The 26,123-nt window shown below is 35.8% G+C and overlaps 1 protein-coding gene across 3 annotated transcripts in view; it reads left to right on the top strand.

Moving 5' to 3' along the window:
* The first annotated feature begins 627 nt into the window (after positions 1–627).
* Positions 628–26,123, top strand: part of CNOT8 (CCR4-NOT transcription complex subunit 8) — a 60,861-nt gene continuing 35,365 nt past the window's right edge. The window contains exons 1-3 of one of the 3 annotated variants that reach the window (XM_053718710.1): positions 628–760; positions 2,309–2,511; positions 11,809–12,002. In XM_053718710.1, the coding sequence (XP_053574685.1) occupies positions 2,395–2,511; positions 11,809–12,002 (311 nt within the window). In that variant the 5' untranslated portion in view covers positions 628–760; positions 2,309–2,394. Of the gene's footprint in view, positions 761–2,308; positions 2,512–11,808; positions 12,003–26,123 lie in introns of those variants that run through there. The other 2 variants (XM_053718709.1, XM_053718711.1) reach the window with 2 other exon arrangements.

Raw genomic sequence — 26,123 nt, forward strand, 5'->3', positions numbered from 1 at the left:
AATTTGTTAAATATATATATATATATATATAATATATATATATATATATATATATATACACACAGTGTATATCTATATTATTATATATATATATATATATATATATATATACAGTATATATATATATATATATATATATATATAAATTGATTTCATAATGAATTTGAGGCCGCGAGAAGCCACACGCTCTCCACACCCACTTAAAAAGTTCCAGGAATTTTCTGGGCAAAAGGTGGCAACCCTACCTGGGTTGCACTTGCTGATTGGTGGCTAAAGGTAGATTTAAAAATAAACTAAAAAGTAATAAATTGCTAACCAGTGAAAGGACTACCTTTACGTCCCTTTGAAGATTATTAGTTCGTAATTTAGTGGAAGTAATTTGCAAAGGAATTTTTTTTTTTTTAACAAATTAAATAAATTTCAGCTTTTAAACAAACACTGTGTAACTTTACATTGCGCAGTCGCAGAACCGTATTATATTATAAAGCGAGTTTGCGCAGTAACGCTGTTGTGCACGCGCATTTTATTACGTAGTTGTTTTCGTTTGGACAGCTGATCCAATAATGCGATTCACTTGCACAGCGCGTCTCTTTGGTCCTCCACCATAGAGTTTGAAGGCTAGAGAATCCCCACAGTACTTTTTTGTTACCATAGAGGAGTCAGCCATAGAGAGAGTACGTATCCGCCATTACTATAGAGACGTATCTGAGGCCTTTTTTTTCCCCCTGGTTCATTGGACAGAGCCCCGGGAGGTGAAGAGGTAAGTAAGGGAAGGACAGAAATGGGGTTAGCTTGGTTGGTCCACCGCACGTACCTCATTACTCAGATTGTGCTGATATGACAATGTTCCAACGGTTTTTAAATATGTTTTGACTGTTCATTATATGTTTACGTGCTAGTATGAGAGTTACTGGTATGTGTGTGTATATATATATATATATATATATATATATATATATTGACATTTTATATTATAATGGGTTGTTTAATTGCTTTTGTGGAATCCACTGTTTGGTAACAGTGGGTTATTGACAGGAATAAGTCATTTACTTACTTTAAAGTTTATTATGTTTCCATTTAAAAGATTATTCAGGATCTGTAAATTTATGAGATGATCTGTTCATTTGTTTTTGTAATACCCAACTGATTTATCCCTTTATTACCATAATCAGCAAGAATAAGAGGAACGCCAGGTGCATACGTTTTTGTGGAAGAACCCTTTTTAAAGGGATACTAAACCCACATTTTTTTTTCTTTCATGATTCAGACAGGGCATGCAATTTTAAGCAACTTTCTACTTTACTCCTATTTTTATTTGTTCTCTTGCTATCTTTATTTGAAAAAGCTGAAACATAAGCTTTGAAGCTGACCAATTTTTGGTTCAGAACCCTGGGTAGCAAGAGCTGATTGGCTACATTTACACACCAATCAGCCATCGCTACCCAGGTGCTGAACCAAAAATGTGCCGGCTTCTAAGCTTACATTCCTGCTTTTTCAAATAAAGATACCACGTTAACGAAGAAAAATTGACAATAGGAGTAACTTAAAAATTTGCTTAAAATTGCATGCTCTGTCTGAATCGTGAAATAAAAAAATATGGGTTTAGTATCCCTTGAATAAAAAAGATAAATATTGAGGCTATTGACGAACATACTCTGAAGTTGTAGAATCACACTTAATGTACTTTACACAAATGATAAAAGATGCTTCTGGTTAAAAACAAATCCTTAATACACTCCACACTCAAATTTTTTAATAGAAACCTTTTTTGCAATATATTTACATCATTAAAAATGCTTCCAGTAAAATGACTGTTTTCAGCGGCATACACACATGCTCTGTGCCTTGTGCACCACATTAAAACACCACAACTCAGAGGGTCAGCAGTGGCTAGTATGACACACATTTTCTTTACTAGCACAATACATAACACTGACAGCTTTCTGAGCAGACATGGTGTTTAAATTCTGATGCTTGTGTGTATGACGATAAACCGATTATAATTAATTTTTACTAAAAGCAGTTTTGCTAATGGTAAAGATAATTGCAACAATACTTATATTTAACCATGCACTTTTACATTTTTATATTTCTGGTCGTTTACATCTAGCAATATTTAAAAATATTGTTACACTGGAGTGAGTAGTTAATTACCTTGAATTTGTTTTGCCCCCATATTTTATATGAATAGAAGTATCTGCACTATAGGAAGGGGTCTGTAATATCTGGTACTGACTCAACTACAAATACTGTTTGACAGTTGTTGTTTTTATATTGACTATTCTTTTTATGGCTTTGATTTGTTCAGAGTAAGAATTACATCTGTCTGGGGGTAGTTGGCCTTGCAGCTATCTCTACACTAGTCCTATCACTGTGCATCTCATCCTGTTCGAAATGCCGGCGGCTGTGGTGGATAACAGCCAGGTAATATGTGAAGTGTGGGCTGTCAACCTGGAAGAGGAAATGCGAAAAATAAGGGAACTTGTGCGTACCTATGGTTACATAGCAATGGTAAGTCAGTTGTACAATCATTCTGTATTTAATCACCATAAAACAAAACAAGAAGCATTAAAGGGATAGTCTTGTCAAAATTAAACGTTCATTATTCAGAGAGAGAATGCAACTTTCTAATTTACTCCAATTATCAATTTATCTTCGTTCTTTTATCTTTATTTGAAAAAGCAAGAATGTAAGCTTAGGAGCCGGCTCATTTTTGGTTCAGAACCTGGGTAGTGCTTGATGATTGGTGGGTACATTTAGACACCAATCGGCAAGCGCTACCCATGTGCTGAACCAAAAATGGACAGGCTCCTAAGCTTACAATCAAATAAAGATACCAAGAGAACGAAGACAAATTTATAATAGGAGTACATTAGAAAGTTGCTTAAGCATGAACGTTTAATTTTGAATAGAGTCTAGACTTTCCCTTTTAACTATGGGAAAATTCTATATGACATTCGGTATTAAAAAAAACAAAACAAAAAAAGATGCCATGTTTAATTGGGAAAATGCGGTTATGTTTTTCACTACAGCACATCAATCTGAAAAGGCTCACCTATTTTAAGAAATATTTTGGTTGTCTCCCAGGTTTGATACATATTTATCAAGCCATGGGATTGGCTTTTTCACTGTATACCTATTTATGGGTTTTTATTGGCTGGAAACATAAATTTATTTTAAAAATAATAATGATAAAAAAAATGTGTATGTATTGTGGAACTGAGGCAGTTGGCATATGTATTTTATGAGCTTCAGATTACAATTTGAGTTTGATATTTTAATTATAATATAGCCGAATGCATGTTCAGCTGCATTCAGCATTTTACACTGCTCTCCAAAACTAATCCAGTTCTGATACCCCCCAAGGCAGAACATGCAGTGATCTGAGATGTCATCGCAGAAAATGCACTGCAACTGAACTGGTGCTGGTGTTTTAGTGCAACCACCTAATTTAAAATTATTTTATTTAAAAATAACCTGCAGAAAATTTTTCACTAAAAAAAAAACTTATCGCAGAAAATGAAAAAAAGTTCTGCCTCTGGGCTGATACCTAGGTGCACATACAGACAGCTGCAGGAACCACCTGAGGCACAGAGCCTTAGGTGTTATCCCGCAAGGCAGAACATGCTTTGATTTGAGATGTCATTGCAGAAAATGCAGCATGTCTGCAGAAAGAATGGGACACATGCAGAAACTGTTAGCGTTTTGAATTTGCGGCGCTGTTCCATATTAGACAGTTCTCTTCAAAAAGAGCTGTGCTCTTACTGCACTGTGTAAGTTTTCCTTAACACAGTGCGTCTAGAGCAAAGTGCTATTTGAAGAGAACTGTCTAATATGGAGCAACGCTGCAAAGCAGCAGTGCATTTATTGTTCCAACCTACCCCCTAGCCTTTCCCAGTCTGCAGAGCTGTGATTTTTTTAATTTAAAATGTTCTTATGAGCAATGCACCTTTTTTATTACTACACTTCTATGTTAGACCTAGAGAAAAGGAAAAAACAAATTTATTCAAGAGACATTTTACAATTTATTTAGCAAATGTATTTTATAAGCCACATCTCGAAACGTTACACTGAAATAAAATCATGTGTTCTTCAAAAGACCATAGAGTGCGATCTTATTGAGATCTATCTATCACACTTACGGCACAGCTGCCTCCAGCATTTTACACTGTCTAATTTCAAAAGCATACTTTGTTGCTGAACTGCTTAATGACTTCCTTAAAGGAATAGGAATGTCAAAATTTAACTTGATTCAGAAGGAGCATATCATTTTAAGACACTTTTAAATTAACTTCTGTTATCAAATTTACTTTGTTCCTTTTATATCCTTTGTTAAAAAGTATTTGTACATATACCACACTACTGGAGTTAGCCAATGATTGGAGTGTACCCACATTTGCCTCTTGTCATTGGCTCATCAGATGTGTTCAGCTAATTCCCAGATGTGCGTTGCTGCTCTGGAGGTAACTTTAACTATGTTTTTAAGCCCTTTGCAGTGGTTAAACATAGTTATGTCTTTTAGGTGCACAATGGAAAAGATGGAAGTTTTGCGTCACTTTAAAGGGACATGTTGGTGTATTCAATATATACCTTTAATGAAATGCTACTCCTTTGATGATTAAAAAAATAAAATGGACAGTTAAAGGGACATTCAAGTCAAATTAAACTTTTATTATTTAGCTAGAGCATGCAATTTTAAACAACTTTGCAATTACTTCCATTAACAAAGTGTTAAGTCTTCTTATATCTGCAATTTTTGAGTCACCAGCTCCTACTGAGCATGTGTAAGAATTCACAGAATGTTTATGCGTTTGTGATTGGCTGATGGTTGTCACATGATACAGGAGGAGTGGAAATAGACATAACTGAAATTTGTCAGAACAAAATCTACTCTCGAAGTTAAGACTAAGTGCGATTGCATTATCTTGTTATCTTGCACATGTTGATTATGCAAATCTAATGTATTTACTGGTAGGTCAAATTTAAACTTTATTGATTCAGATAGAGCATGCAGTTTTAAACGACTTTCCAATTTACTTACTATTAAATTAGATTTTTTTTTTTTCTCTTGGTATATTTTGAAGAGTAGTCTCGGGCAGTAATGCAATACTGGGAGCTAGCTGAATACATCTGGTGAGCCAATGACAAGAAGCATAAATGTACAGCAACCAATCAGCAGCTACCTCTCAGCAGTTGTCCTGAGCTTGCATAGATATTCTCTTCAGCAAAGGATACCAAGTGAACAAAGCAAGTTTGATAATAGAAAGTAAAGTAAGCTTAAAATTGCATGCTCTATGACTTAAAAGTTTTTTTACTTTTTTAGTGTCCCTTTTTAAAATTCTTAGCTGTTAAAGTTTAATTTATAAAGGGGCATTAAACACAGAGTTTAACTCACCATAAAATGATGTTCAATTATGCATATCAAAATCAATTTTGTATTTTAAATTACTTATTTTGTCTGCTTTTCTTGTAAATTTAGTTGGGAAAATGGGGGATTTTACAGGATTCTGCTCCTGATCTCCAACGTTCTACACAGTGATTGCTTGTTCAGTGTAGGCGCTATAGTAAAGGAAACACAATAACTATACTAAAGTGTCACGAAAACCTCAGGATTTAGCTGCTAATGGGTTAATTCTCTTTAGCCTGTGAGCTAAAAAAGATTTGTTTTTCAAGAAGAACTGTTCGTGTTTTCTTTGAAGTGCCAGGAGCCTCATAAATTGTTTCTAATGCCCATTCCACCTAATATTATTGTGTATGCATTGAGTCATAAAGCCAGTCAGGCTGTCGGCAGAGGGCATGATGCAAAACAGTGCCTCAGTCACAGAAACTGATATGGTCAATAAAAGGACATTGGTATAATGTATATATGTGTTTAAAACTGTTATGACGTTAAATGAAGGGAAATATGAAAGCCATGTCCTATTTGATATCAAATTGATTCTCCCAATGAAACTAAGAGTGCCTTCCTGCTTATATGAAAATAGATTTACCTAGGAGAAATTATAGTGTGTTCTATAATTTCAGGCAAAGACTTAGTTTATTGAAGGACATAAAAGATAAGGGGTTTCTTAGCCCTGGCCCAGGGGTGTGTCGTCAGGCAACTTGATCTCTGGAAAATATGTATAAGAATCTCTTGTGTTTTAACAATAAGATTGTTCATTCTACATGGGAGGCTGCTACAGCGTGAGTGAACATCTTTGGCCCATCTCCCTGGGGCAGACTTTTAAGCTAGGAAAGTATTAGGTCTGTTATTTTCTTCATTTTATTTTAACCTGTTTGCTTGTGTCTAATTTTATTTGTAACAACTTTTTATTAATAATGCATTGTGCATAATATTTTTGGCATAATAAATAATTCTTTTAATAAGCTTTGGCCTTTGTCTAATAATTGAACCACGTTACTGAATGGACTGGAGTATTAGAACTGTATATTTTAGGTTATTTTGGCTAAATTGTATTCTAAGAGTTAATGTGTAAATCTGGGGTTTCCTTAAGATTTCCCATATCAAATCTTAAGTGGCGGCAGCTAGATATTATAGTTAGTTTAGTGTGGGTGGCTTTAAAGGGGAGTTTTGTGCATTTCTTTTATGTCTAGTACAGACTAAAGAGTGTTGTTAACCCTTGCACCCACTGAACTAAATGACAAGCTTGCCTGGCGTGGCTAGATTGTGACTTATTAGTGACAGTAGAAGGGGTCTGATAACACTTTCTGTGCCAAATAAGTGACTGGTGCAGGGTTGGTTAACCTTGGTCGTCGCATAAAGCTTCTACAAAACAATGCATATCTTGGTAACAAAAGGGTATGCAGGTAGAAAACCCTTTATGCAAACTGCTTGGGACTGAAAAAGGTTTGGATTTTGGAATATTTGCATTTGTAAAATGGGACAGCTTGGGGAGGGGAAGGAACTAAGTGTAAACAACCATATCTTTTTAATTTAGGCAATATTTATATGCCGTAATACAGCTTATGCATGTAACCTAACAGTAATGTTTAATACTTTTGTATACTACATAGTGACCTCACAAAGAGAGTACACTACTGTAATCAAGGAATTTTTGTTTTAAACAGACCATTTGTCTTTTAGAATACGCAAATCAAACCGAAAAATAAATAAATATATATATATATATTTATTTAATCCGAAAGTCCGGGATGCACTTGGCCGAAAATGTATTTTTTTTTCAAATACATTTTCTTTTTTTTTTTTCCATAATTAGAGCCAATAAAAAAGCCCACACTTTTATTGAAAGTAACACACTAAAATTGGACAAAAATATCTTAAAACAATAATATGCTACACAGTAATTTTACCAAGAAAAAAAAAAAACAGGCAAATGCCATTTTCGGCCAAAATGTTTCTGTGGCCAAATTTTTGGTGCATCCTTACTTAAAACAATTATAAATATCAATATACTGTATTATTCTTCATTTAGTTCTATGTAACAGAATCATATTTATCAGTTTTTTTGTTTTTGTTTTTTTTTACCAATTATCCAAATAAAGTATAGTCCTAGAAAACTCATTATATACAGAACAGTAAGTCAAGTAATAAACTTAAACAGCAGCTCTAGGCTAGCATCAAATTTGAAACATGCTACACAATTGTACCGAAAATAACAGGCAAGAAAACCGAAATAGCCAAAAATGCCATTTTCGGCCGAAACTTTCTGCGGCTGAATTTATATATATATATATATATATATATATATATATATATATATATATATATATATATATATATATATATATATATATATATATATATATATATATATATATCTCTATATATATATATCTCTATCTCTATCTCTATCTCCTGTTTGGGAAGTGAAGGAGATAGGTGTTACTTATGTCAATTTTGAGAGGGGCATGGAACCTAATACATTCTTTTTAAAGTTTTGAAATGAAGACTTTAAATGCTAAACAGCATTATAAACCTAATAAAATAATCACACAACACAGATTTCACTTGCATTTTTCTGCAAACAGTTCTTTCTATGCATTCCAATCTGGACTGATTTATAGACAGGAAGATCTCGTTCCTTTGAAATCTGCTCGATAGCTCAGGTCTGGTTAATCTGATTAATTTCAGCTTGCTTGACTTTGCTGCAACACAAGGGGACAGCTCCACCTACTGGCTATTTTAATAAATGCACTGCTTCTCATTGCTTTTCAATAGCAGTCACATGACTGGAAAGAAAGGTTGTTGTTCTGAAACGGTGTAAATTGAACCGTTGTAAAACGAGGGCCACCTGTATGTGTGTGTGTGTGTATATATATATATATATATATATATATATATATATATATATATATATATATATATATATATATATATATATATATAAAATGGAATTCTGGATTTGGGGGTTTGTACCTGCATTTAAATGTTTTTAAAACATTGCTTTAGTATGCAAATCTTTTGTAATGCAAATTCTTAATTGCTAATACATACAATGTATATTTGCAAAGTGTCTTTTTAATATTCTTTTAAATTGTCATGTCCAGTGTTCCCTCTAAGGCCAGTTTTGTGAGAGGCCCAGCAGTGAAACAGTTAATTAGAGCAATTGGCAAACACTACACAATCAATAAGGCAAGGTGTGGTTCCCTAATTAACTGTTTCAATTCTGGGCTGCTCACAAAACTGGCTTTACAGGGAACACTGGTCATGTCCTTTTTAACTCTTCAGATACAAGCTACTTGTATTAACTGCTGCACTCTATACTGAATGTATTTCTAGCTATCTCTATAACCGGACATAACAAGCTGATGGGCAAACATTACACTTCCAACTTGTATAGACACACGCATGAAACGTATACACCAACACCAGTGACATACCATATAAGTCACAATGCTGCTAAGAATCCAATACCAGAGGCACATTGTGCATGCGCAAAAATCAAGTTACGAGTAGGATAGAAAATTTACACAAGTAACAAGAACCTGCTGATGATGAAAAAGGGGAGGGACATTTTGAAACGGCTGCTGCGCGAACAGTAAGTGATTTTACTGACAAACACTATATATTTGAAAACTGGGCTACATTGAGAAATGATGATCCATGGCAAGTTTATATGTATAAATGAAAACGCTATTTGGGTTGACTGTCCCTTTAATTTAGCTTTGTCATGGCAGATGCACTATTTTTTATTTATTTTTTTGTAGCAAAATTCTACCTTCCGGATGTTAGTGATGTCCGCTGACGCACTATTTTTTTGGGAGCGTAATACTAAATTTTTTCGGATGTTAACGATGTTACTGCAGAAGCACTATTTTTTTTTTTAGAACCAGCATATTATTTAAATGTAAAACAAAACCAGGAAATTTAGTAGTTCAATGGCTTAACAGAGCTTACAGACGAGAGTGAACTAGTTACTATAAACCAAAATAGGTTATTCTAAAAAGGGTGAAATTTTATTTGAGAAAAAATAGGGGGTGTCTATGCTATTTATGGTAGCACACACTAAGCAATAAGACCTAAAGATACCATGTCCTGGCCACTGACCGCAGGACAAGAACTGAGCCATGTAAAATTGAAGGCTAGCAATCTAGAATCTTAAAGGTACATAACAGTATGAACTAACATAAGTTTCTAAATATATAATGCAACTTGCATGCAAAACAGTTTCTGTTTTAATCCCCTATAACCCCTTTAATTTAGGCATAGTTTCTTTTGCTCCTCCAACATTTCCATATATGGAAGGTGCTATCCAGGCCATAGCTTCAGCAGAATACACTTGTACATGTGCAAGGTAGGGGGCAGAGTCACATGACACCTTACTGAAAGGGACAGTCAAGTCCAAAAAAAATCATGTTTCAAAAAGGGCATGTAATTTTAAACAACTTTCCAATTTACTTTTATCACCAATTTTGCTTTGTTCTCTTGGTATTCTTAGTTGAAAGCTAAACCTAGGAAGGCTCATATAATTTCTAAGCCTTTGAAGGCTGCCTCTTATCACATGCTTTTTTATTTGCTTTTCACAACAGGGGAGTGCTAGTTCATGTAAATCATATAGATAATGTTGTGATCACGCCTGTGGTTTGTGGCACTGCACTAATTGGCTAAAATGCAAGTCAATAGATAATAAATAAAATGTCATGTGATCAGGGGGCTGTTAGAAGACGCTTAGATACAAGTTCATTACAGAGGTAAAAAGTATATTAATATAACAGTGTTGGTTATGCAAAACTGGGGAATGGGTAATAAAGGGATTATCTATCTTTTAAAACAATAAAAATTCTGGTGTTGACTGTCCCTTGAAGCAGTGCACAGTATAATTCAGAAGCATTCACAAAGCATGTGAGATCATCCCCATGGAAACAAGCAAGCATATTAACAATAGCAGTACCTCAACTATAATTGATATAGGATTTTAAACATGGAATAAAATTGTAATCCTATTAATCTGCAATATAATACTCTTGAGCAGAGCATGCATAAGGCAATAATATTAACTTTATATTAATGTACTTTTTTGTAAATTTCTGATCAAAATATGGAGAGAGAGAGTGTTTTCTGAAGCTGAGGTACATTTTCATTCATATTCATTTTTTGTCTATTGGAACTTGTCATATAGTGGATATAAATATGTTTCCATATATTTTGACAATGTTGTTTATCTTTTTTCTTTCTTCTTCCCCCCCAGTAGATGACTAGATAGTAGGTCTGTCCCTCCTCAACCCCCCTTGCTTGCATAAGCAATTATCCTCTTGTGCACACTTTTGATACATGAAACCACATGGTATGGAGTAGGACACTAATAAGGGGGGGTGGGGGGCTACCCTTGGCAACACTAAAGTGTAAGTAATTTTGCAAATCTTTGGAAATTTTATTAAAATAATTCAGTATAAATCAGTTGACTTCTATAATATGCACATAACTCAAAATGATTTATGGCACTTTAAATAATGCTATAAAAAAGATTTACTACTATAGAACTACGCCCCACCATGATACAAATGGATAAAATGTTACTGAAGTATATTGTAATATAGGAAATGTTTGAATCCACTCCAACAATAACCCTCTATAGACTAAAAAGTCATCTTGTTTCCCTATGCTCATTAATCCCCTAGAAAGAAAAATTACAGGTATTAATCCACTTCAATACTCCATATAAACAGCATAAATTCAATAGGGACTAAACTTTTATTTAAACTGCAACATCAATATGAATTATAAAAAAAAAGGGAGCTGCCAACTAGCTTCCATCAAATTTGAAGGGAAATATATAGTATAAGATGTTCTTTGTAATGAAAATACCCCTGCAAGATTATTGAACCCTTTCCCTCAGTAGCTCAGTGAAGTAGTATTGCTTGTTATGGTAACAGCATAAACCTCCAGAGAGAAGCATGGGTAAATCCATATACAGTACTTCTCAACCAGAGAGCAAGAGAAGTAGCAGAAGCTTTCTGACCTTTACGTTTCCGAGAGAAACGAACAAAACAGGGCAGAAGACTAGCGAAAATCCTTAGTCGCCTGTAAATAGAATTTTACAGCACGCACAACCTCCAAGTTGTGTAACAAACATCACAAAATATCTTTCCAAAGACTTCATAAGCAAAGAAAGCTACTATGTAAACAATTTTGCATCGTTTTACTCTTAGCACTTTCAATTATTTTTTTTTTGCCACTTGAGGGCTGGATTCCACAACATGATTTAATCCACTTCTCTTATCCCAGTTTGCTCTATATTTATCTCTTAACCTGGACCTCCCTTTTTAAGTTAGTGGATTTTGAGAGAAAAACATAGCTTGGTAATCTTTTTAATCTTGATCTTTCTTTTTTTTCTGGGGCATCTTTAGGATACAGAGTTCCCTGGAGTGGTTGTAAGGCCGATTGGGGAATTCCGAAGCACCATAGATTATCAGTATCAACTATTGCGGTGTAATGTGGACTTATTGAAGATTATCCAGTTGGGGCTCACTTTCATGAATGAGAAGGGAGAGTACCCTCCAGGGACCAATACGTGGCAATTCAACTTCAAATTTAACCTCACGTATGTTGCTCTAACATATACTCTCGGGAGGGGGTGAAGGTGTGTGTGGGGGGGTAACTGTTAATGGTGTTTTATTATGATGTTGTGGGGTCACAATTTTATAAAGCATAAATGTGTATTCATCTCATGTTTAGAAGCTGAGGGTTGCAACCTCCCCATTAACACTTAATCAAAACAAATTGCTATATTTAAACAATGCTGATAAGGATTTATTAAAGGGACATTAAACTTAAAGCAAAACCCACTATAAAATGTGCAAATGTAATAAAAAAAAATTGCAATGGATATTTTGCATAACCATTTTAAATTTAGCTCTAAAATTTGGGCTTTCTCCACTTCCTGAAGAGAGACTGCAGTGCATATTTAAGGGGACATTCCGGTCAATATCTTTTGAATAGGAACATATTTGCGATATGCATGTATTAGAAAAAATGATTCTAGAAAAAAGATATCACTGTTTTAGTGTTAAAATTTTTTTTTGTCTTATGATGTACTTGCCCTTATTCTTTACATTTGCCCTCTCAGGCTGTAGTAGAGGGCACCCTTGAGGACAGACAGGCGTGTTCCGGAATAGATCTCCATTACCTCTGTTTAGTAGCAAGGTACTGTGCATACGCTTCTAAGTTGGAGCATATTGGTAAATCACTCTGAGGATATAACCGCCATTACACTCTTGCGGTTTACGCTGTAACATAGTTGTGAATTAGACTGGCTTATACCGGCCCATCCTCTTACATAATTGACTTTTGGTTTGAGTTGAGCACCCCGCAAGTGCTGGTCTGGATAATATACTGGACTCTGTTAGTTTAAATATCCCCTATTTTACTTATTAAGCATATGCACACACATTGTATACACTGGTATTTTTTATGATATTTGAACTTTTGTTTCTATATCGGAGATGTCTGATTTTACTAAGTCATTTGCTCTATGTTAGACATTGTTATATGACCAATAAACTGTAAGTTATATTTTTATGACATTGTATTTCCATATTTTATATCTTTTAGCTTACACTAGCTCTCCTACTTTTATTGTGTTTTTTTTAATTCTAAATCAGAGGGTTTTAGGACTAGTGAGGAGTTTGATATATGTTTAGCTTAGCGCACATTCCTGTTGTGTGTTTTTTATTACATTATTGTATTCCTTTTAAGCAGAAATGTAAGTTATAAAGTTGCATAGAAGACATGGTTAGTTCTCAAATATATGAAGTGTTCAAAGCCTTGTTCCAGTGTTGTAGCAAACATACATTTTATGGAGATAATTTGATTACTTTTAACCTGCCCAGGGAGGCACAGATCTTACAATTTTTTTTCTTTTTCCCCCTACATACAAATGTCCTGTCAGGCTTCTCCGTACATTTTTTTTTTTTTTTTGGCTTGTAGTAAGATCTATATTTATCAAGACCTGTCCTTTTTAGAGTTGTCAGTTTCCAAGGAATAGAGGTCACAATATCATCTAAGTTCATATTGTGTGTGTGTGCGCTTTTCCCACCTATTAAATACTTAATATTACTTTATGGATTCTTACTGAAGCCCCTTTCTATGTAAAGGTGATGCTCATAATGCTGCTGGGCTTTAAGGTACAACTTTGATGATTTTCGGTTTTCACCTGCACACCCGCCCACCCAAGAGTAGCTAAAGTATATGTATGTGTGTAAGTAAATATAAATATCTATCTCATTACCTATGTTATTATATAATATTCCCTCCTGGACTATAGCCCGTGAGAGCCTTAGGACTTTTGTTGTACACAAGTCGACCGGATAAGACTGAAAATGTGCAATTGGTTAAAAATGTATTTTATACTACTATACAGAATAAAATATTGCTTACTTATAGTTTTTGCATGTGATATTTTGACACTTTTGGTTACATAGCAGAAAAAAATAATTGTTTTGTAGTTCTCATTAAAAGAATAATTTTGTTCCACTTTCAAATAAAGTAGCAGCAACCTATCTAGGTCAATTGTCTGAGCTTGTTCATTTTCTGCATGAATAATGAAGATTCCCGTTTGTTTCAATATTTAATTTTATATACTTAACTGTCAAAGATCACATACATATAATCTCAAACTTGTCTTTTATTGTTAATATGATATTGTAATATAACCTGTTATATCTAAACAAATGTGTATTATAATTTCATTATTTATTACTTTTCCTTTTTTCTGTAATTTTTTTTATTTTAGTAATTGTGTGCTTTTAATTGCTTTGTGAAAACTCTAGACTTAACACTGCTATATTAAACACAATTGTTAGTTGCACAATTTAGTGATCACTAGGTGGCCTCAACCTAGAAGAAAACCTAGGTTACAACATGGTGGTGCCCATTGCTTTATGATCACTAAAATTTTACACTTTTTTTTTTTTTCCTCATATCTTTAAACTAATATAATTAAAAATACATCTTATTTCCAGGCTAAAATTTTGCTTTGGATACATTAACTATGTGGTTTTCTATCGCACTTGATACTGAGCTTTATTGGATAAGTGGAATGTATTAAATACATTCACAATATTTTAAAACTAAGAGTTTACCTTAAATTTTAATAGAGAGGATAGCACATTATAACCCATATATGTACAGTATACAACAGAAGTGAGTATGCCACTGTGCAATGATTCGAAATTGTATCGCTTCTCGATAATTGCATTATCTCTAAGTTGATATGTAGTGTATTTCCTCCTGTGAACAATCAAAAACAAATACTTTAGAAAGACTATATCGAAAATAAAGGTCCCGAAGTAGAACTCAATGCAACAAAACGGAATACACCTGTGACTACTGACATGCAAATTAGGTAATTGAAACAAAATTGAGTAAATCTATGATTTTTAATTATCCTTATTGCATGAACATGTTTATAAAATACTTTTGAACGTTCTAAATTTTGGACCTATGGGCTGTGTTTATCTGCATTATGGCTCCACATTGAAACTAATTGCCAGAGCATTTGAAAAAAAGGATTGAAAAGTATACAGGAAGATTGGTGACCAACTAATGATCAGTCAAATAACAGTTGCAGCAATAATCAGGAGGTATAAAACAAGCTATAGTACCACTAATCAGTGGCTGTACTAAAATGACTCCATGGACAGTTCATTACTTGCGCAATCTAGTTCTGAAACGCTGATGGCGCAAGTGCTTTAGACTTAACTCAGGGGTTATCTATGGAAATTTGAGTTTCTTTGACAGCTCAGACATTTCGTAATATCAACCTATATGAACGTTAAAAAAACCTTGCTTACTCTGACACAAAACTGCAAGATTAAACTTTGCTAAACTGCATGACAATAAGCTAGATGAGTATTGGGAGCAGATATTTTGGTCAAATGAGACCAAGATAATTTTGTTTGGCTCAGATGGGGTCCAGCATGTTTGGGTCAACCTGGCTAGGATTATTACAGTGAAAGCATAGAGGTGGAAGGGTGATGATATGGGGCTGCATGAGTGCAAAAGGTGTTGGGGAGATGACATTTATAGATGGCACCATGAATGCCTTTGGATATACCAAACTACTGGCTGACAAGATGACTCCCAGTCTCCAGAAGCTTGGCAGAAAAGGGATATTCCAGCATGACAATGATCCAAAGCACACTGCCAATATCGCAAGAGTTTCTAAAGAAAAAAAAAAGTGAAAACTATGACCTGGCTAAGTAAGTTGCCTGACTTGAATCTTATAGAACACCTTTTGGGGTATTTTAAAGAGAAAGGTAGAGCAGCACAACCCCTCCAGCTGATACCAGCTGAAAAGATCTCTGAAGAATGACAGAACATCTCTCCAGAAATTTGTGCTATACTGTTATCCTCCTTGCTGAGGAGGATTGAGTCTGTCATCAAAAATAAAGGAGGACATATTTAGTATTTCTTTCATGTAATTAGCAAGAGTCCATGAGCTAGTGACGTATGGGATATACATTCCTACCAGGAGGGGCAAAGTTTCCCAAACCTTAAAATGCCTATAAATACACCCCTCACCACACCCACAATTCAGTTTTACAAACTTTGCCTCCGATGGAGGTGGTGAAGTAAGTTTGTGCTAGATTCTACGTTGATATGCGCTCCGCAGCAAGTTGGAGCCCGGTTTTCCTCTCAGCGTGCAGTGAATGTCAGAGGGATGTGAGGAGAGTATTGCCTATTTGAATGCAGTGATCTCCTTCTAAGGGGTCTATTTCATAGGTTCTCTGTTATCGGTCGTAGAGATTCATCTCTTACCTCCCTTTTCAGATCGACGATATACTCTTATATATACCATTACCTCTGCTGATTCTCGTTTCAGTACTGGTTTGGCTATCTGCTATATGTAGATGAGTGTCCTGGGGTAAGTAAGTCTTATTTTCTGTGACACTCCTAGCTATGGTTGGGCACTTTGTTTATAAAGTTCTAAATATATGTATTCAAACATTTATTTGCCTTGACTCAGAATGTTCAACTTTCCTTATTTTCAGACAGTCAGTTTCATATTTGGGATAATGCATTTTAATTTAACATATTTTACCTTAAAATTTGACTTTTTCCCTGTGGGCTGTTAGGCTCGCGGGGGCTGAAAATGCTTCATTTTATTGCGTCATTCTTGGCGCGGACTTTTTTGGCGCAAAAATTCTATTTCCGTTTCCGGCGTCATACGTGTCGCCGGAAGTTGCGTCATTCTTTGACGTTATTTTGCGCCAAAAATGTCGGCGTTCCGGATGTGGCGTCATTTTTGGCGCCAAAAGCATTTAGGCGCCAAATAATGTGGGCGTCTTTTTTGGCGCTAAAAAATATGGGCGTCATTTTTGTCTCCACATTATTTAAGTCTCATTATTTATTGCTTCTGGTTGCTAGAAGCTTGTTCACTGGCATTTTTTTCCCATTCCTGAAACTGTCATTTAAGGAATTTGATCAATTTTGCTTTATATGTTGTTTTTTTCTTTTACATATTGCAAGATGTTCCACGTTGCAACTGAGTCAGAAGTTACTACAGGAAAATCACTGCACAGTGCTGGAGCTACCAAGCTAAGTCTGCTATAAACTTTTGGTATCTGTTTCTCCAGCTGTTATTTGTATTGCATGTCATGTCAAACTTATTAATGCAGATAAAATTTCCTTTAGTACTGTTACATTACCTGTTGCTGTTCCGTCAACATCTAATTTTCAGAGTGTTCCTGATAACATAAGAGATTTTATTTATTTTAAATCCATTAAGAAGGCTATGTCTGTTATTTCTCCTTCTAGTATACTTAAAAGTCTTTTAAAACTTCTCTTTTTTTCAGATGAATTTTTAAATGAACATCATCATTCTGATACTGATAATGGTTCTTCTGGTTCAGAGGTTTCTGTCTCAGAGGTTGATGCTGATAAATCTTTGTATTTGTTCAAGATGGAATTTATTCGTTCTTTACTTAAAGAAGTGTTATTTGCATTAGAAATAGAGGATTCTGGTCCTCTTGATACTAAATGTAAACGTTTAAATAAGGTTTTTAAATCTCCTGTAGTTATTCCAGAAGTGTTTTATCTCCCTGATGCTATTTCTGAAGTAATTTCCAGGGAATGGAATAATTTGGGTAATTTATTTACTCCTTCTAGACGTTTAAGCAAATTATATCCTGTGCCATCTGACAGATTAGAGTTTTTTGGGACAAAAATCCCTAAGGTTATGGGGCTGTCTCTACTCCTGCTAATGTACTACTATTCCTATGGCAGATAGTACTTCATTTAAGGATCCTTTAGATAGGAAAATTGAATCCTTTCTAAGAAAAGCTTACTTATGTTCAGGTAATCTTCTTAGACCTGCTATATTTTTAGCGGATGTTGCTGCAGCTTCAACTTTTTGGTTAGAAGCTTTAGCGCAACAAGTAACAGATCATAATTTTATAGCATTATTATTATTCTATAACATGCTAATAATTTTATTGGTGATACCATCTTTTGATATCATTAGAGTTGATGTCAGGTATATGTCTCTAGCTATTTTAGCTAGAAAAGCTTTATGGATTAAACTTGGAATGCTGACATGTCTTCTAAGTCAACTTTGCTTTCCCTTTCTTTCCAGGGTAAATATTCATTTCGTTCCTTTCCTCACAACAAGGAACAAAAGCCTGATCCTTCATCCTCAGGAGCGGTATCAGTTTGGAAACTATTTCCAGTTTGGAATATATCCGAGCCTTATAGAAACCTATAGCCAGCTCCTAGGTACCTATGAAGGTGCGGCCCTTATTCCAGCTCAGCTGGTATGGGGCAGATTACGTTTTCTTCAAAGAAATTTGGATCAATTCCGTTCTTAATCTCTGGTTTCAGAAACATTGTTTCAGAAAGGTACAGAATTGGCTTCAAGTTAAGGCCTCCTGCTAAGAGATTCTTTTCTTTCCCGTGTCCCAGTTAACACAGCAAGGCTCAGCATTTCTGAAATGTGTTTCAGATCTAGAGTTGGCTGGAGTATTTATGCCAGTTCCAGTTCTGGAACAGGGGCTGGGGTTTTATTTTATCTCTTCATTGTACCAAAGAAGGTCAATTCCTTCAGACCAGTTCTGGATCTATCATTATTGAATCGTTATGTTAGGATACCAACATTCAAGATGGTTACTGTAGGACTATCCTGCCTTTTGTTTAGCAAGGGCATTATATGTCTACAATAGATTTACAGGATGTGTATCTGCATATTCCGATTCATCCAGATCACTTTTAGTGTCTGAGATTCTCTTTTTAGACAAGCATTACCAGTTTTGTGGCTCTACCGTTTGGCCTAGCCTCAGTTCCAAGAATTTTTTTCAAAGGTTCTCGGTGCCCTTCTTTCTGTAATCAGAGAATAGGGTTTTGGTATTTCCTTATTTGGACGATATCTTGGTACTTGCTCAGTCTTCTCATTTTCGTAGAATCTCATACGAATCGACTTGTGTTGTTTCTTCAAGTTCATGGTTGGAGGATCAATTTACCAATCAGTTCATTGATTCCTCAGACAAGGGTAACCTTTTTAGGTTTCTAGATAAATTCAGTGTCTATGACTCTGTCCTTGTCAGACAAGAGAAGTTTAACATTGATATCAGCTTGTCAAAACCTTCAGTCACAATCATTCCCTTTGGTAGCCTTATGCATGGAAATGTTGGGTCTTAGGACTGCCGCATCAGATGCGATCTCCTTTGCTCGTTTTCACATGCGACCTCTTCAGCTCTGTATGCTGAACCAATGGTGCAGGGATTACTCAAAGATATCTCAATTAATATCTTTAAACCGATTTTACGACACTCTCTGACATGGTGGACAGATCACCATCGTTTAGTTCAGGGGGCTTCTTTGTTCTTCCGACCTGGACTATAATCTCAACAGATGCTAGTTTTACAGGTTGGGGAGCTGTGTGGGGGTATCTGACGGCACAAGGGGTTTGGGAATCTCAGGAGGTGAGATTTCCGATCAATATTTTGGAACTCCGTGCAATTTTCAGAGCTCTTCAGTCTTGGCCTCTTCCGAAGAGAGAGTTGTTCATTTGTTTTCAGTTAAGACAATGTCACAACTGTGGCATACATCAATCATCAAGGACTCACAGTCCTCTGGCTATGAAAGAAGTATCTCGAATTTTGGTTTGGGCGGAATCCAGCTCCTGTCTAATCTCTGCGGTTTATATCCCAGGTATGGACAATTGGAAAGCGGATTATCTCAGTCGCCAAACGTTGCATCCGGGCGAATGGTCTCTTCACCCAGAGGTATTTCTTCAGATTGTTCAAATGGGGGAACTTCCAGAAATAGATCTGATGGCTTCTCATCTAAACAAGAAACTTCCCAGGTATCTGTCCAGATCCCGGGATCCTCAGGCGGAGGCAGTGGATGCATTTTCACTTCCTTGGAAGTATCATCCTGCCTATATCTTTCCGCCTCTAGTTCTTCTTCCAAGAGTAATCTCCAAGATTCTGAAGGAATGCTCGTTTGTTCTGCTGGTAGCTCCGGCATGGCCTCACAGGTTTTGGTATGCGGATCTTGTCCGGATGGCCTCTTGCCAACCGTGGACTCTTCCGTTAAGACCAGACCTTTTGTCTCAAGGTCCTTTTTTCCATCAGGATCTGAAATCCTTAAATTTAAAGGTATGGAGATTGAACGCTTGATTCTTGGTCAAAGAGGTTTCTCTGACTCTGTGATTAATACTATGTTACAGGCTCGTAAATCTGTATCCAGAGAGATATATTATAGAGTCTGGAAGACTTATATTTCTTGGTGTCTTTCATCATTTTTCTTGGCACTCTTTTAGAATACCGAGAATATTACAATTTCTTCAGGATGGTTTAGATAAGGGTTTGTCCGCAAGTTCCTTGAAAGGTCAAATCTCTGCTCTTTCTGTTCTTTTTCACAGAAAGATTGCTATTCTTCCTGATATTCATTGTTTTGTACAAGCTTTGGTTCGTATAAAGCCTGTCATTAAGTCAATTTCTCCTCCTTGGAGTTTGAATTTGGTTCTGGGGGCTCTTCAAGCTCCTCCATTTGAACCTATGCATTCATTGGATATTAAATTACTTTCTTGGAAAGTTTTGTTCCTTTTGGCCATCTCTTCTGCCAGAAGAGTTTCTGAATTATCTGCTCTTTCTTGTGAGTCTCCTTTTCTGATTTTTCATCAGGATAAGGCGGTGTTGCGAACTTCTTTTGAATTTTTACCTAAGTTGTGAATTCCAACAACATTAGTAGAGACATTGTGGTTCTTTCATTATGTCCTAATCCTAAGAATTCTAAGGAGAAATCGTTGCATTCTTTGGATGTTATTAGAGCTTTGAAATATTATGTTGAAGCTACTAAGTCTTTCCGAAAGACTTCTGGTTTATTTGTTATCTTTTCCGGTTTTAGAAAGGCCAGAAAACTTCTGCCATTTCTTTGGCATCTTGGTTGAAATCTTTATTTTCAACTTGCCTATATTGAGTTGGGTAAGACTCCGCCTCATAGGATTACAGCTCATTCTACTAGGTCAGTTTCTACTTCCTGGGCGTTTAGGAATGAAGTTTCGGTTGATCAGATTTGCAAAGTGGCAACTTGGTTCTCTTTGCATACTTTTACCAAATTCTACCATTTTGTTGTATTTTCTTCTTCTGAAGCAGTTTTTGGTAGAAAAGTATTTCAGGCAGCGGTTTCAGTTTGAATCTTCTGCTTATGTTTTTCATTAAACTTTATTTTGGGTGTGGATTATTTTCAGCAGGAATTGGCTGTCTTTATTTTATCCCTCCCTCTCTAGTGACTCTTGTGTGGAAAGATCCACATCTTGGGTAGTCATTATCCCATACGTCACTAGCTCATGGACTCTTGCTAATTACATGAAAGAAAACATAATTTATGTAAGAACTTACCTGATAAATTCATTTCTTTCATATTAGCAAGAGTCCATGAGGCCCGCCCTTTTTTGTGGTGGTTATGATTTTTTTGTATAAAGCACAATTATTCCAATTCCTTATTTTATATGCTTTCGCACTTTTTTCTTATCACCCCACTTCTTGGCTATTCGTTAAACTGAATTGTGGGTGTGGTGAGGGGTGTATTTATAGGCATTTTAAGGTTTGGGAAACTTTGCCCCTCCTGGTAGGAATGTATATCCCATACGTCACTAGCTCATGGACTCTTGCTAATATGAAAGAAATGAATTTATCAGGTAAGTTCTTACATAAATTATGTTTTTAATAAAAAAAAAAAAAGATTTGAATCCCAATAATGAAAGGTACTGAAATTTGTTGCATTCAGTTCGTACTGTAAAGGTGGTATTTTAATATAGTAAATCTAAACTCCGTTTTTTATTTTATGTAAGAGCAAATACCCTACTGTAAAAAGTAGAAATAATGCAGTTATTGTAAGGTCATACAATTGTATAATCATTTGAGATTTAACTGATATTGCACAGGGGTGTGTACTCCTGCCCCAATACAGAACATGCTGTGACCTAAGATGTAATTGCAGAAAAGGCAGCATGTCTGCAGAAAGAATGGGACGAATTCAGGAACTATTAGCGCTTTTGTTTGCAGTGCTGTTCCACATCAGGCTGTTCTCTTCAAACAGCATTGTGCTCTGGCTGCATTGTGTAATTTTTTGTAAACACAGTACAGCAAGTTCAAAGCACTGATGGAGAACACATTGCAACTGAGCTGGTGCTCTAGTGTATGCCTAATTTCAAATTAAATTTCATTTCTAAATTACCTGCAAAAAAAGATATATTTAATAAAAAAAAAAAAAAAAAATCGCAGAAAGTGAAAAGTTCTGTTTATCTGTAGTAAAAAAAAGTTTGCGATATAGTTTATTTTGTTCCTTTTTCTTGTAAATTTAATTCTGAAAATGTGGGGCTTCCAATTTGTTAGATGTGCATAGTCATTTTGTAGTCTAGCAACCCAGTTATCACTCTTCCTAATTGTCCTCAGTAGAGGATACCTTGGATACAACATGGCAACACCTACTGCTTCATGGACTCTAACATTTTACTCTTAAAGGGACACTCAGGTCAAAAGAAACTTTTTTTGATTCAGAAAGCGCATGCCGTTTTAAGACATTTTCCACTGTACTTCCATTATCAAATTTTGAACAATCTTGTTATATACACACTTTTGGTGGAACGAGATCCTACCGAGCATGTGCACAAGCTCACAGGGTATACGTATACTAGTCTTTGATGATCTGTCGCATGATACAGGGGTCAGAAAATGGGAGCGAAAATAAATTTGTCACAAAATAAATCTACTGCTTATTTAAAATTCAGAGTAGGTGTTATTGCCTTTTTTATTATGCACTTGTTAATTATGTAATTCTACTGCACTGAGTGGTCCTTAAACTTGCTTACTGCATCCAATACATTTATAAAGGGTGGTGGGTCGATATACAAACTGTTAGAAGTCCGCTTTTAGATTAGGTGCTCATCCCCCAGCACCAGCTTCATGGCCAAGAATTAAATGTCAGAATTAAGGCAAACCTTTGCAACCTCACTGTGCAAGCAGTGCACCAAAACATCCTTCAGTAGGTGCATGTCCACAGCAACCCCTGAATTCTAGCAGTATGCCATGAAGATTCACATTTAGATCAAGTGTGTGTCTCCAATAAGCACAGTGTGCCCTCAAGCCAGATGCATGTTAAGAACGACTTTTATGGGCCAGGTGTATGCCAAAATATTAGCCCTTAGAATAGATGCATGTCCAAGCAAGCCCTGTATGCCAGTTGTATTCCAAGGCACCATGTGCATTCCCCCATCAATCTCAAATTGACTTCTTTATGTCCAAACATCAACTCTCAATCCAAATTCACATCCCAAGCAACCCTTGTATGATATTAGCTTTTAGACCAGGTGCATGACACCAGCATTCGCTGTGTACTCAGAGGTTAGCCGTCATGCATGCCTGGGTGCTACCTATGGGCTCACAAACATTAGCTCCTGGTGACCTACAAAAGGTTGTGGCTCAAGTTCAAGGCCCCCTGCCCCTTCATTTTTTGAGTTGCCTTTATGTCTCTTGTAACATGGTAATGCATGTTGTATTGCTGCAGAATATACTGGAGCTCTACAAATAAATATTAACAATAATAGCCCAAGTGCATGTCCCCATCTGTATGCCCACAACGATTAGCTATCTGGCCGGCTGTTTCCCGCAACCCCTTTATACTAGCTATATGCTTATAATACTCCGCCCTCAGATGAGAAACTGCATGCCAGTTATGTGTTCAAACATTAGCCCTCACACCAGGTTCATGCCCTTAGTAAGCCCATTATGACAGCTATAATCCCAGATGCCAGAAGCACGTCCCCAGCAATTTGTCTGCTTTATGGCTAGCAATCAGCCTGTAATAGAAGTGCATGCACTAGCAACCCTGCATATTATCTATATACCCAAACAGACAACACCAGATGCATCGGCTGTAGGCCAGACCATGTGCACGTGCCCAGCAAACCTTGTATATCAAGCTACTTCTGTGGCGAATATACTTAGTTTCCACCTTAGGGGGCACAAAAATATGTACTACTAAAACATATCTAATATACAAGCTATTTGTGATATTGCAATATTATATTAAGCAATGAAATGTACAATGGAAAATACAATTAAGGACAAGTCAAGAATATTATCCTTATCTATGTTGTCACAGTCCATGAGTTCAATCCAAAAATGAGTGGATCCAAAAACGCTGCGTGTGTGGAATCCCTCTAGTACTGGCTGCTCCTCTTTTATTTTATCTCCTTCAAACTAAATTCTGTGAACAAAAGATCACAAAAAGAGGGCGAAATGGGATACACAATTCTTACAGAAGAACCATACTCACAAAGGTGGCAGCACCCAATTGTGCTGAGTGGAACAGACTGGGATATCTGTGTCCCAGCTCACTGGCCCCTGGAACAGGATAATGCTCCTCTTTGTGGCTACTGGTTGTAGCTCAGGACATAATAAACTCGGATATAAAACTTTAATAAAATCTCAACAATAAAAACTGAGGGTGTAGCAGCAACCCAAAGTATATAAAACAATGTTTTAAAACAGTTGCAGCGTTTCTCAGAAGTTGGTAGGTACATCATTTTAATGCACTCTGAAGATGAGCTTGTCCCATACTATGACTATTGTATCATTCTACAAAGATATCTTTAATATGGAACCATTACTGCCAGATACATTTTTCAGTGTGTGATAAAGTAACTGTGGGACTGGAAGCTTATCCTGCTACAATAATCTATTCATATTTAGCAGGCTATAGACTTAGCAACTGATGCATTCGAGCCTGAATTTTGCCACATTCTTTATTATTTTTTACAAACTGGATGTGTAGACTTCAGCTGAATACTATTTTATACATGTTGCAGTTTGTATTCCAGTGTGATCATTTTGGCAATTGAAAAACAATGAGTGAGATGGATTTTAAAGGGGCAATACAGTCAAAATTATAGGGATAGTAAACCATATCAACACTGTTTATAGAAATATACTTTTTACCTCTGTTATTACCTTGTATCTAAGCTTCTGCAGACTGCCCCTTATCTCAGTTCTTTTGACAAACTTGCATTTCAGGCAATTAGTGCTGACTCTTAACTCCACATGCATGAGCACATTGTTATTTATATGAAACACATGAACGAATGTCCTCTAGCTGTGAAAAACTGTCAAATGCATTCAGATAAGAGGCGGCCTTCAAGGGCTTAGAAATGAGCACATGAGCCTACCTAGGTGTAGCTTTCAACTAAAAATACCAAGAGAAAAAAACAAATTTGTTAAAAGTAAGTTAGAAAGTTGTTTAAAATGACATGCCTTATCTGAATCATGTAAGTTTAATTTGGACTTTACTATCCCTTTTTAAACTTTTATGGTTCTGATAAAATTTTAGTTTTAAAACCACTTTCCAGTTTACATGTTAAGAGTAAAGCTAGGCAGGCCGATAGGACCTCAGGAGCGTGCACGTGTCTAGCAGTTTGTGACAGCAGTGTTTGTATCTATGTATAACATTGCTATAAACAATGTTGCAAACGCTGCTGATGACTAGACATGCACGCTTCTGAGTTTACCTAAAATTACTTTTTAACAACAAATGCCAAGAGAACTTAGCAAAATTGATAACCAAAGTAAATTGAAAAGTTGAAATTTCAAGCTCTATCCAATCCATTGAAGTTTTGCTTTGGGTGGCCTCACTTGGCTTCAGTGGTGGGCTAGGCAAGATTGAATGACATTAGCCTTGACATAACAGACATTCAGATCTATGTAATCCATAAAAGCAACCAACTAGATCCCATAAAACACAGTACAGTTTACCATTACACCTATGCTTTATTAACCTACTCTGTGTTGGGTTACTAGATCATGATTAAAGGTACATTAAACTGTTGTGCACAGCTTCAAAATACTAGTAACCAACTCACTGTTATTGCATTTCATCCTGCTCCTGCAGCTCTTTTCAAATCAATTTTAATAGCTTAATTACCGCAACGTACCCTGTATGTAACTGGTCGTTAAGTGATTGTTTTGCTATAATAGCCCGGGTCTTATCAGAGCGGGAGCAAGCTACATGGAGTTTAATAACACAATCATGCACGCTGTGACTAGACAGTATGCCCGCAATGCGCTTAAAAGAAAAAAACAGACCCATGGCGTTCTGTAACAGTCAATTTTCTTAGTAAAATAGTCCTTTGCTATAGAAGCTTGGTGCTAAGCTAATGTTATAAAAT

Source organism: Bombina bombina, chromosome 6 (genome assembly GCF_027579735.1).
Source record: "Bombina bombina isolate aBomBom1 chromosome 6, aBomBom1.pri, whole genome shotgun sequence".
NCBI lineage: Eukaryota > Metazoa > Chordata > Amphibia > Anura > Bombinatoridae > Bombina > Bombina bombina.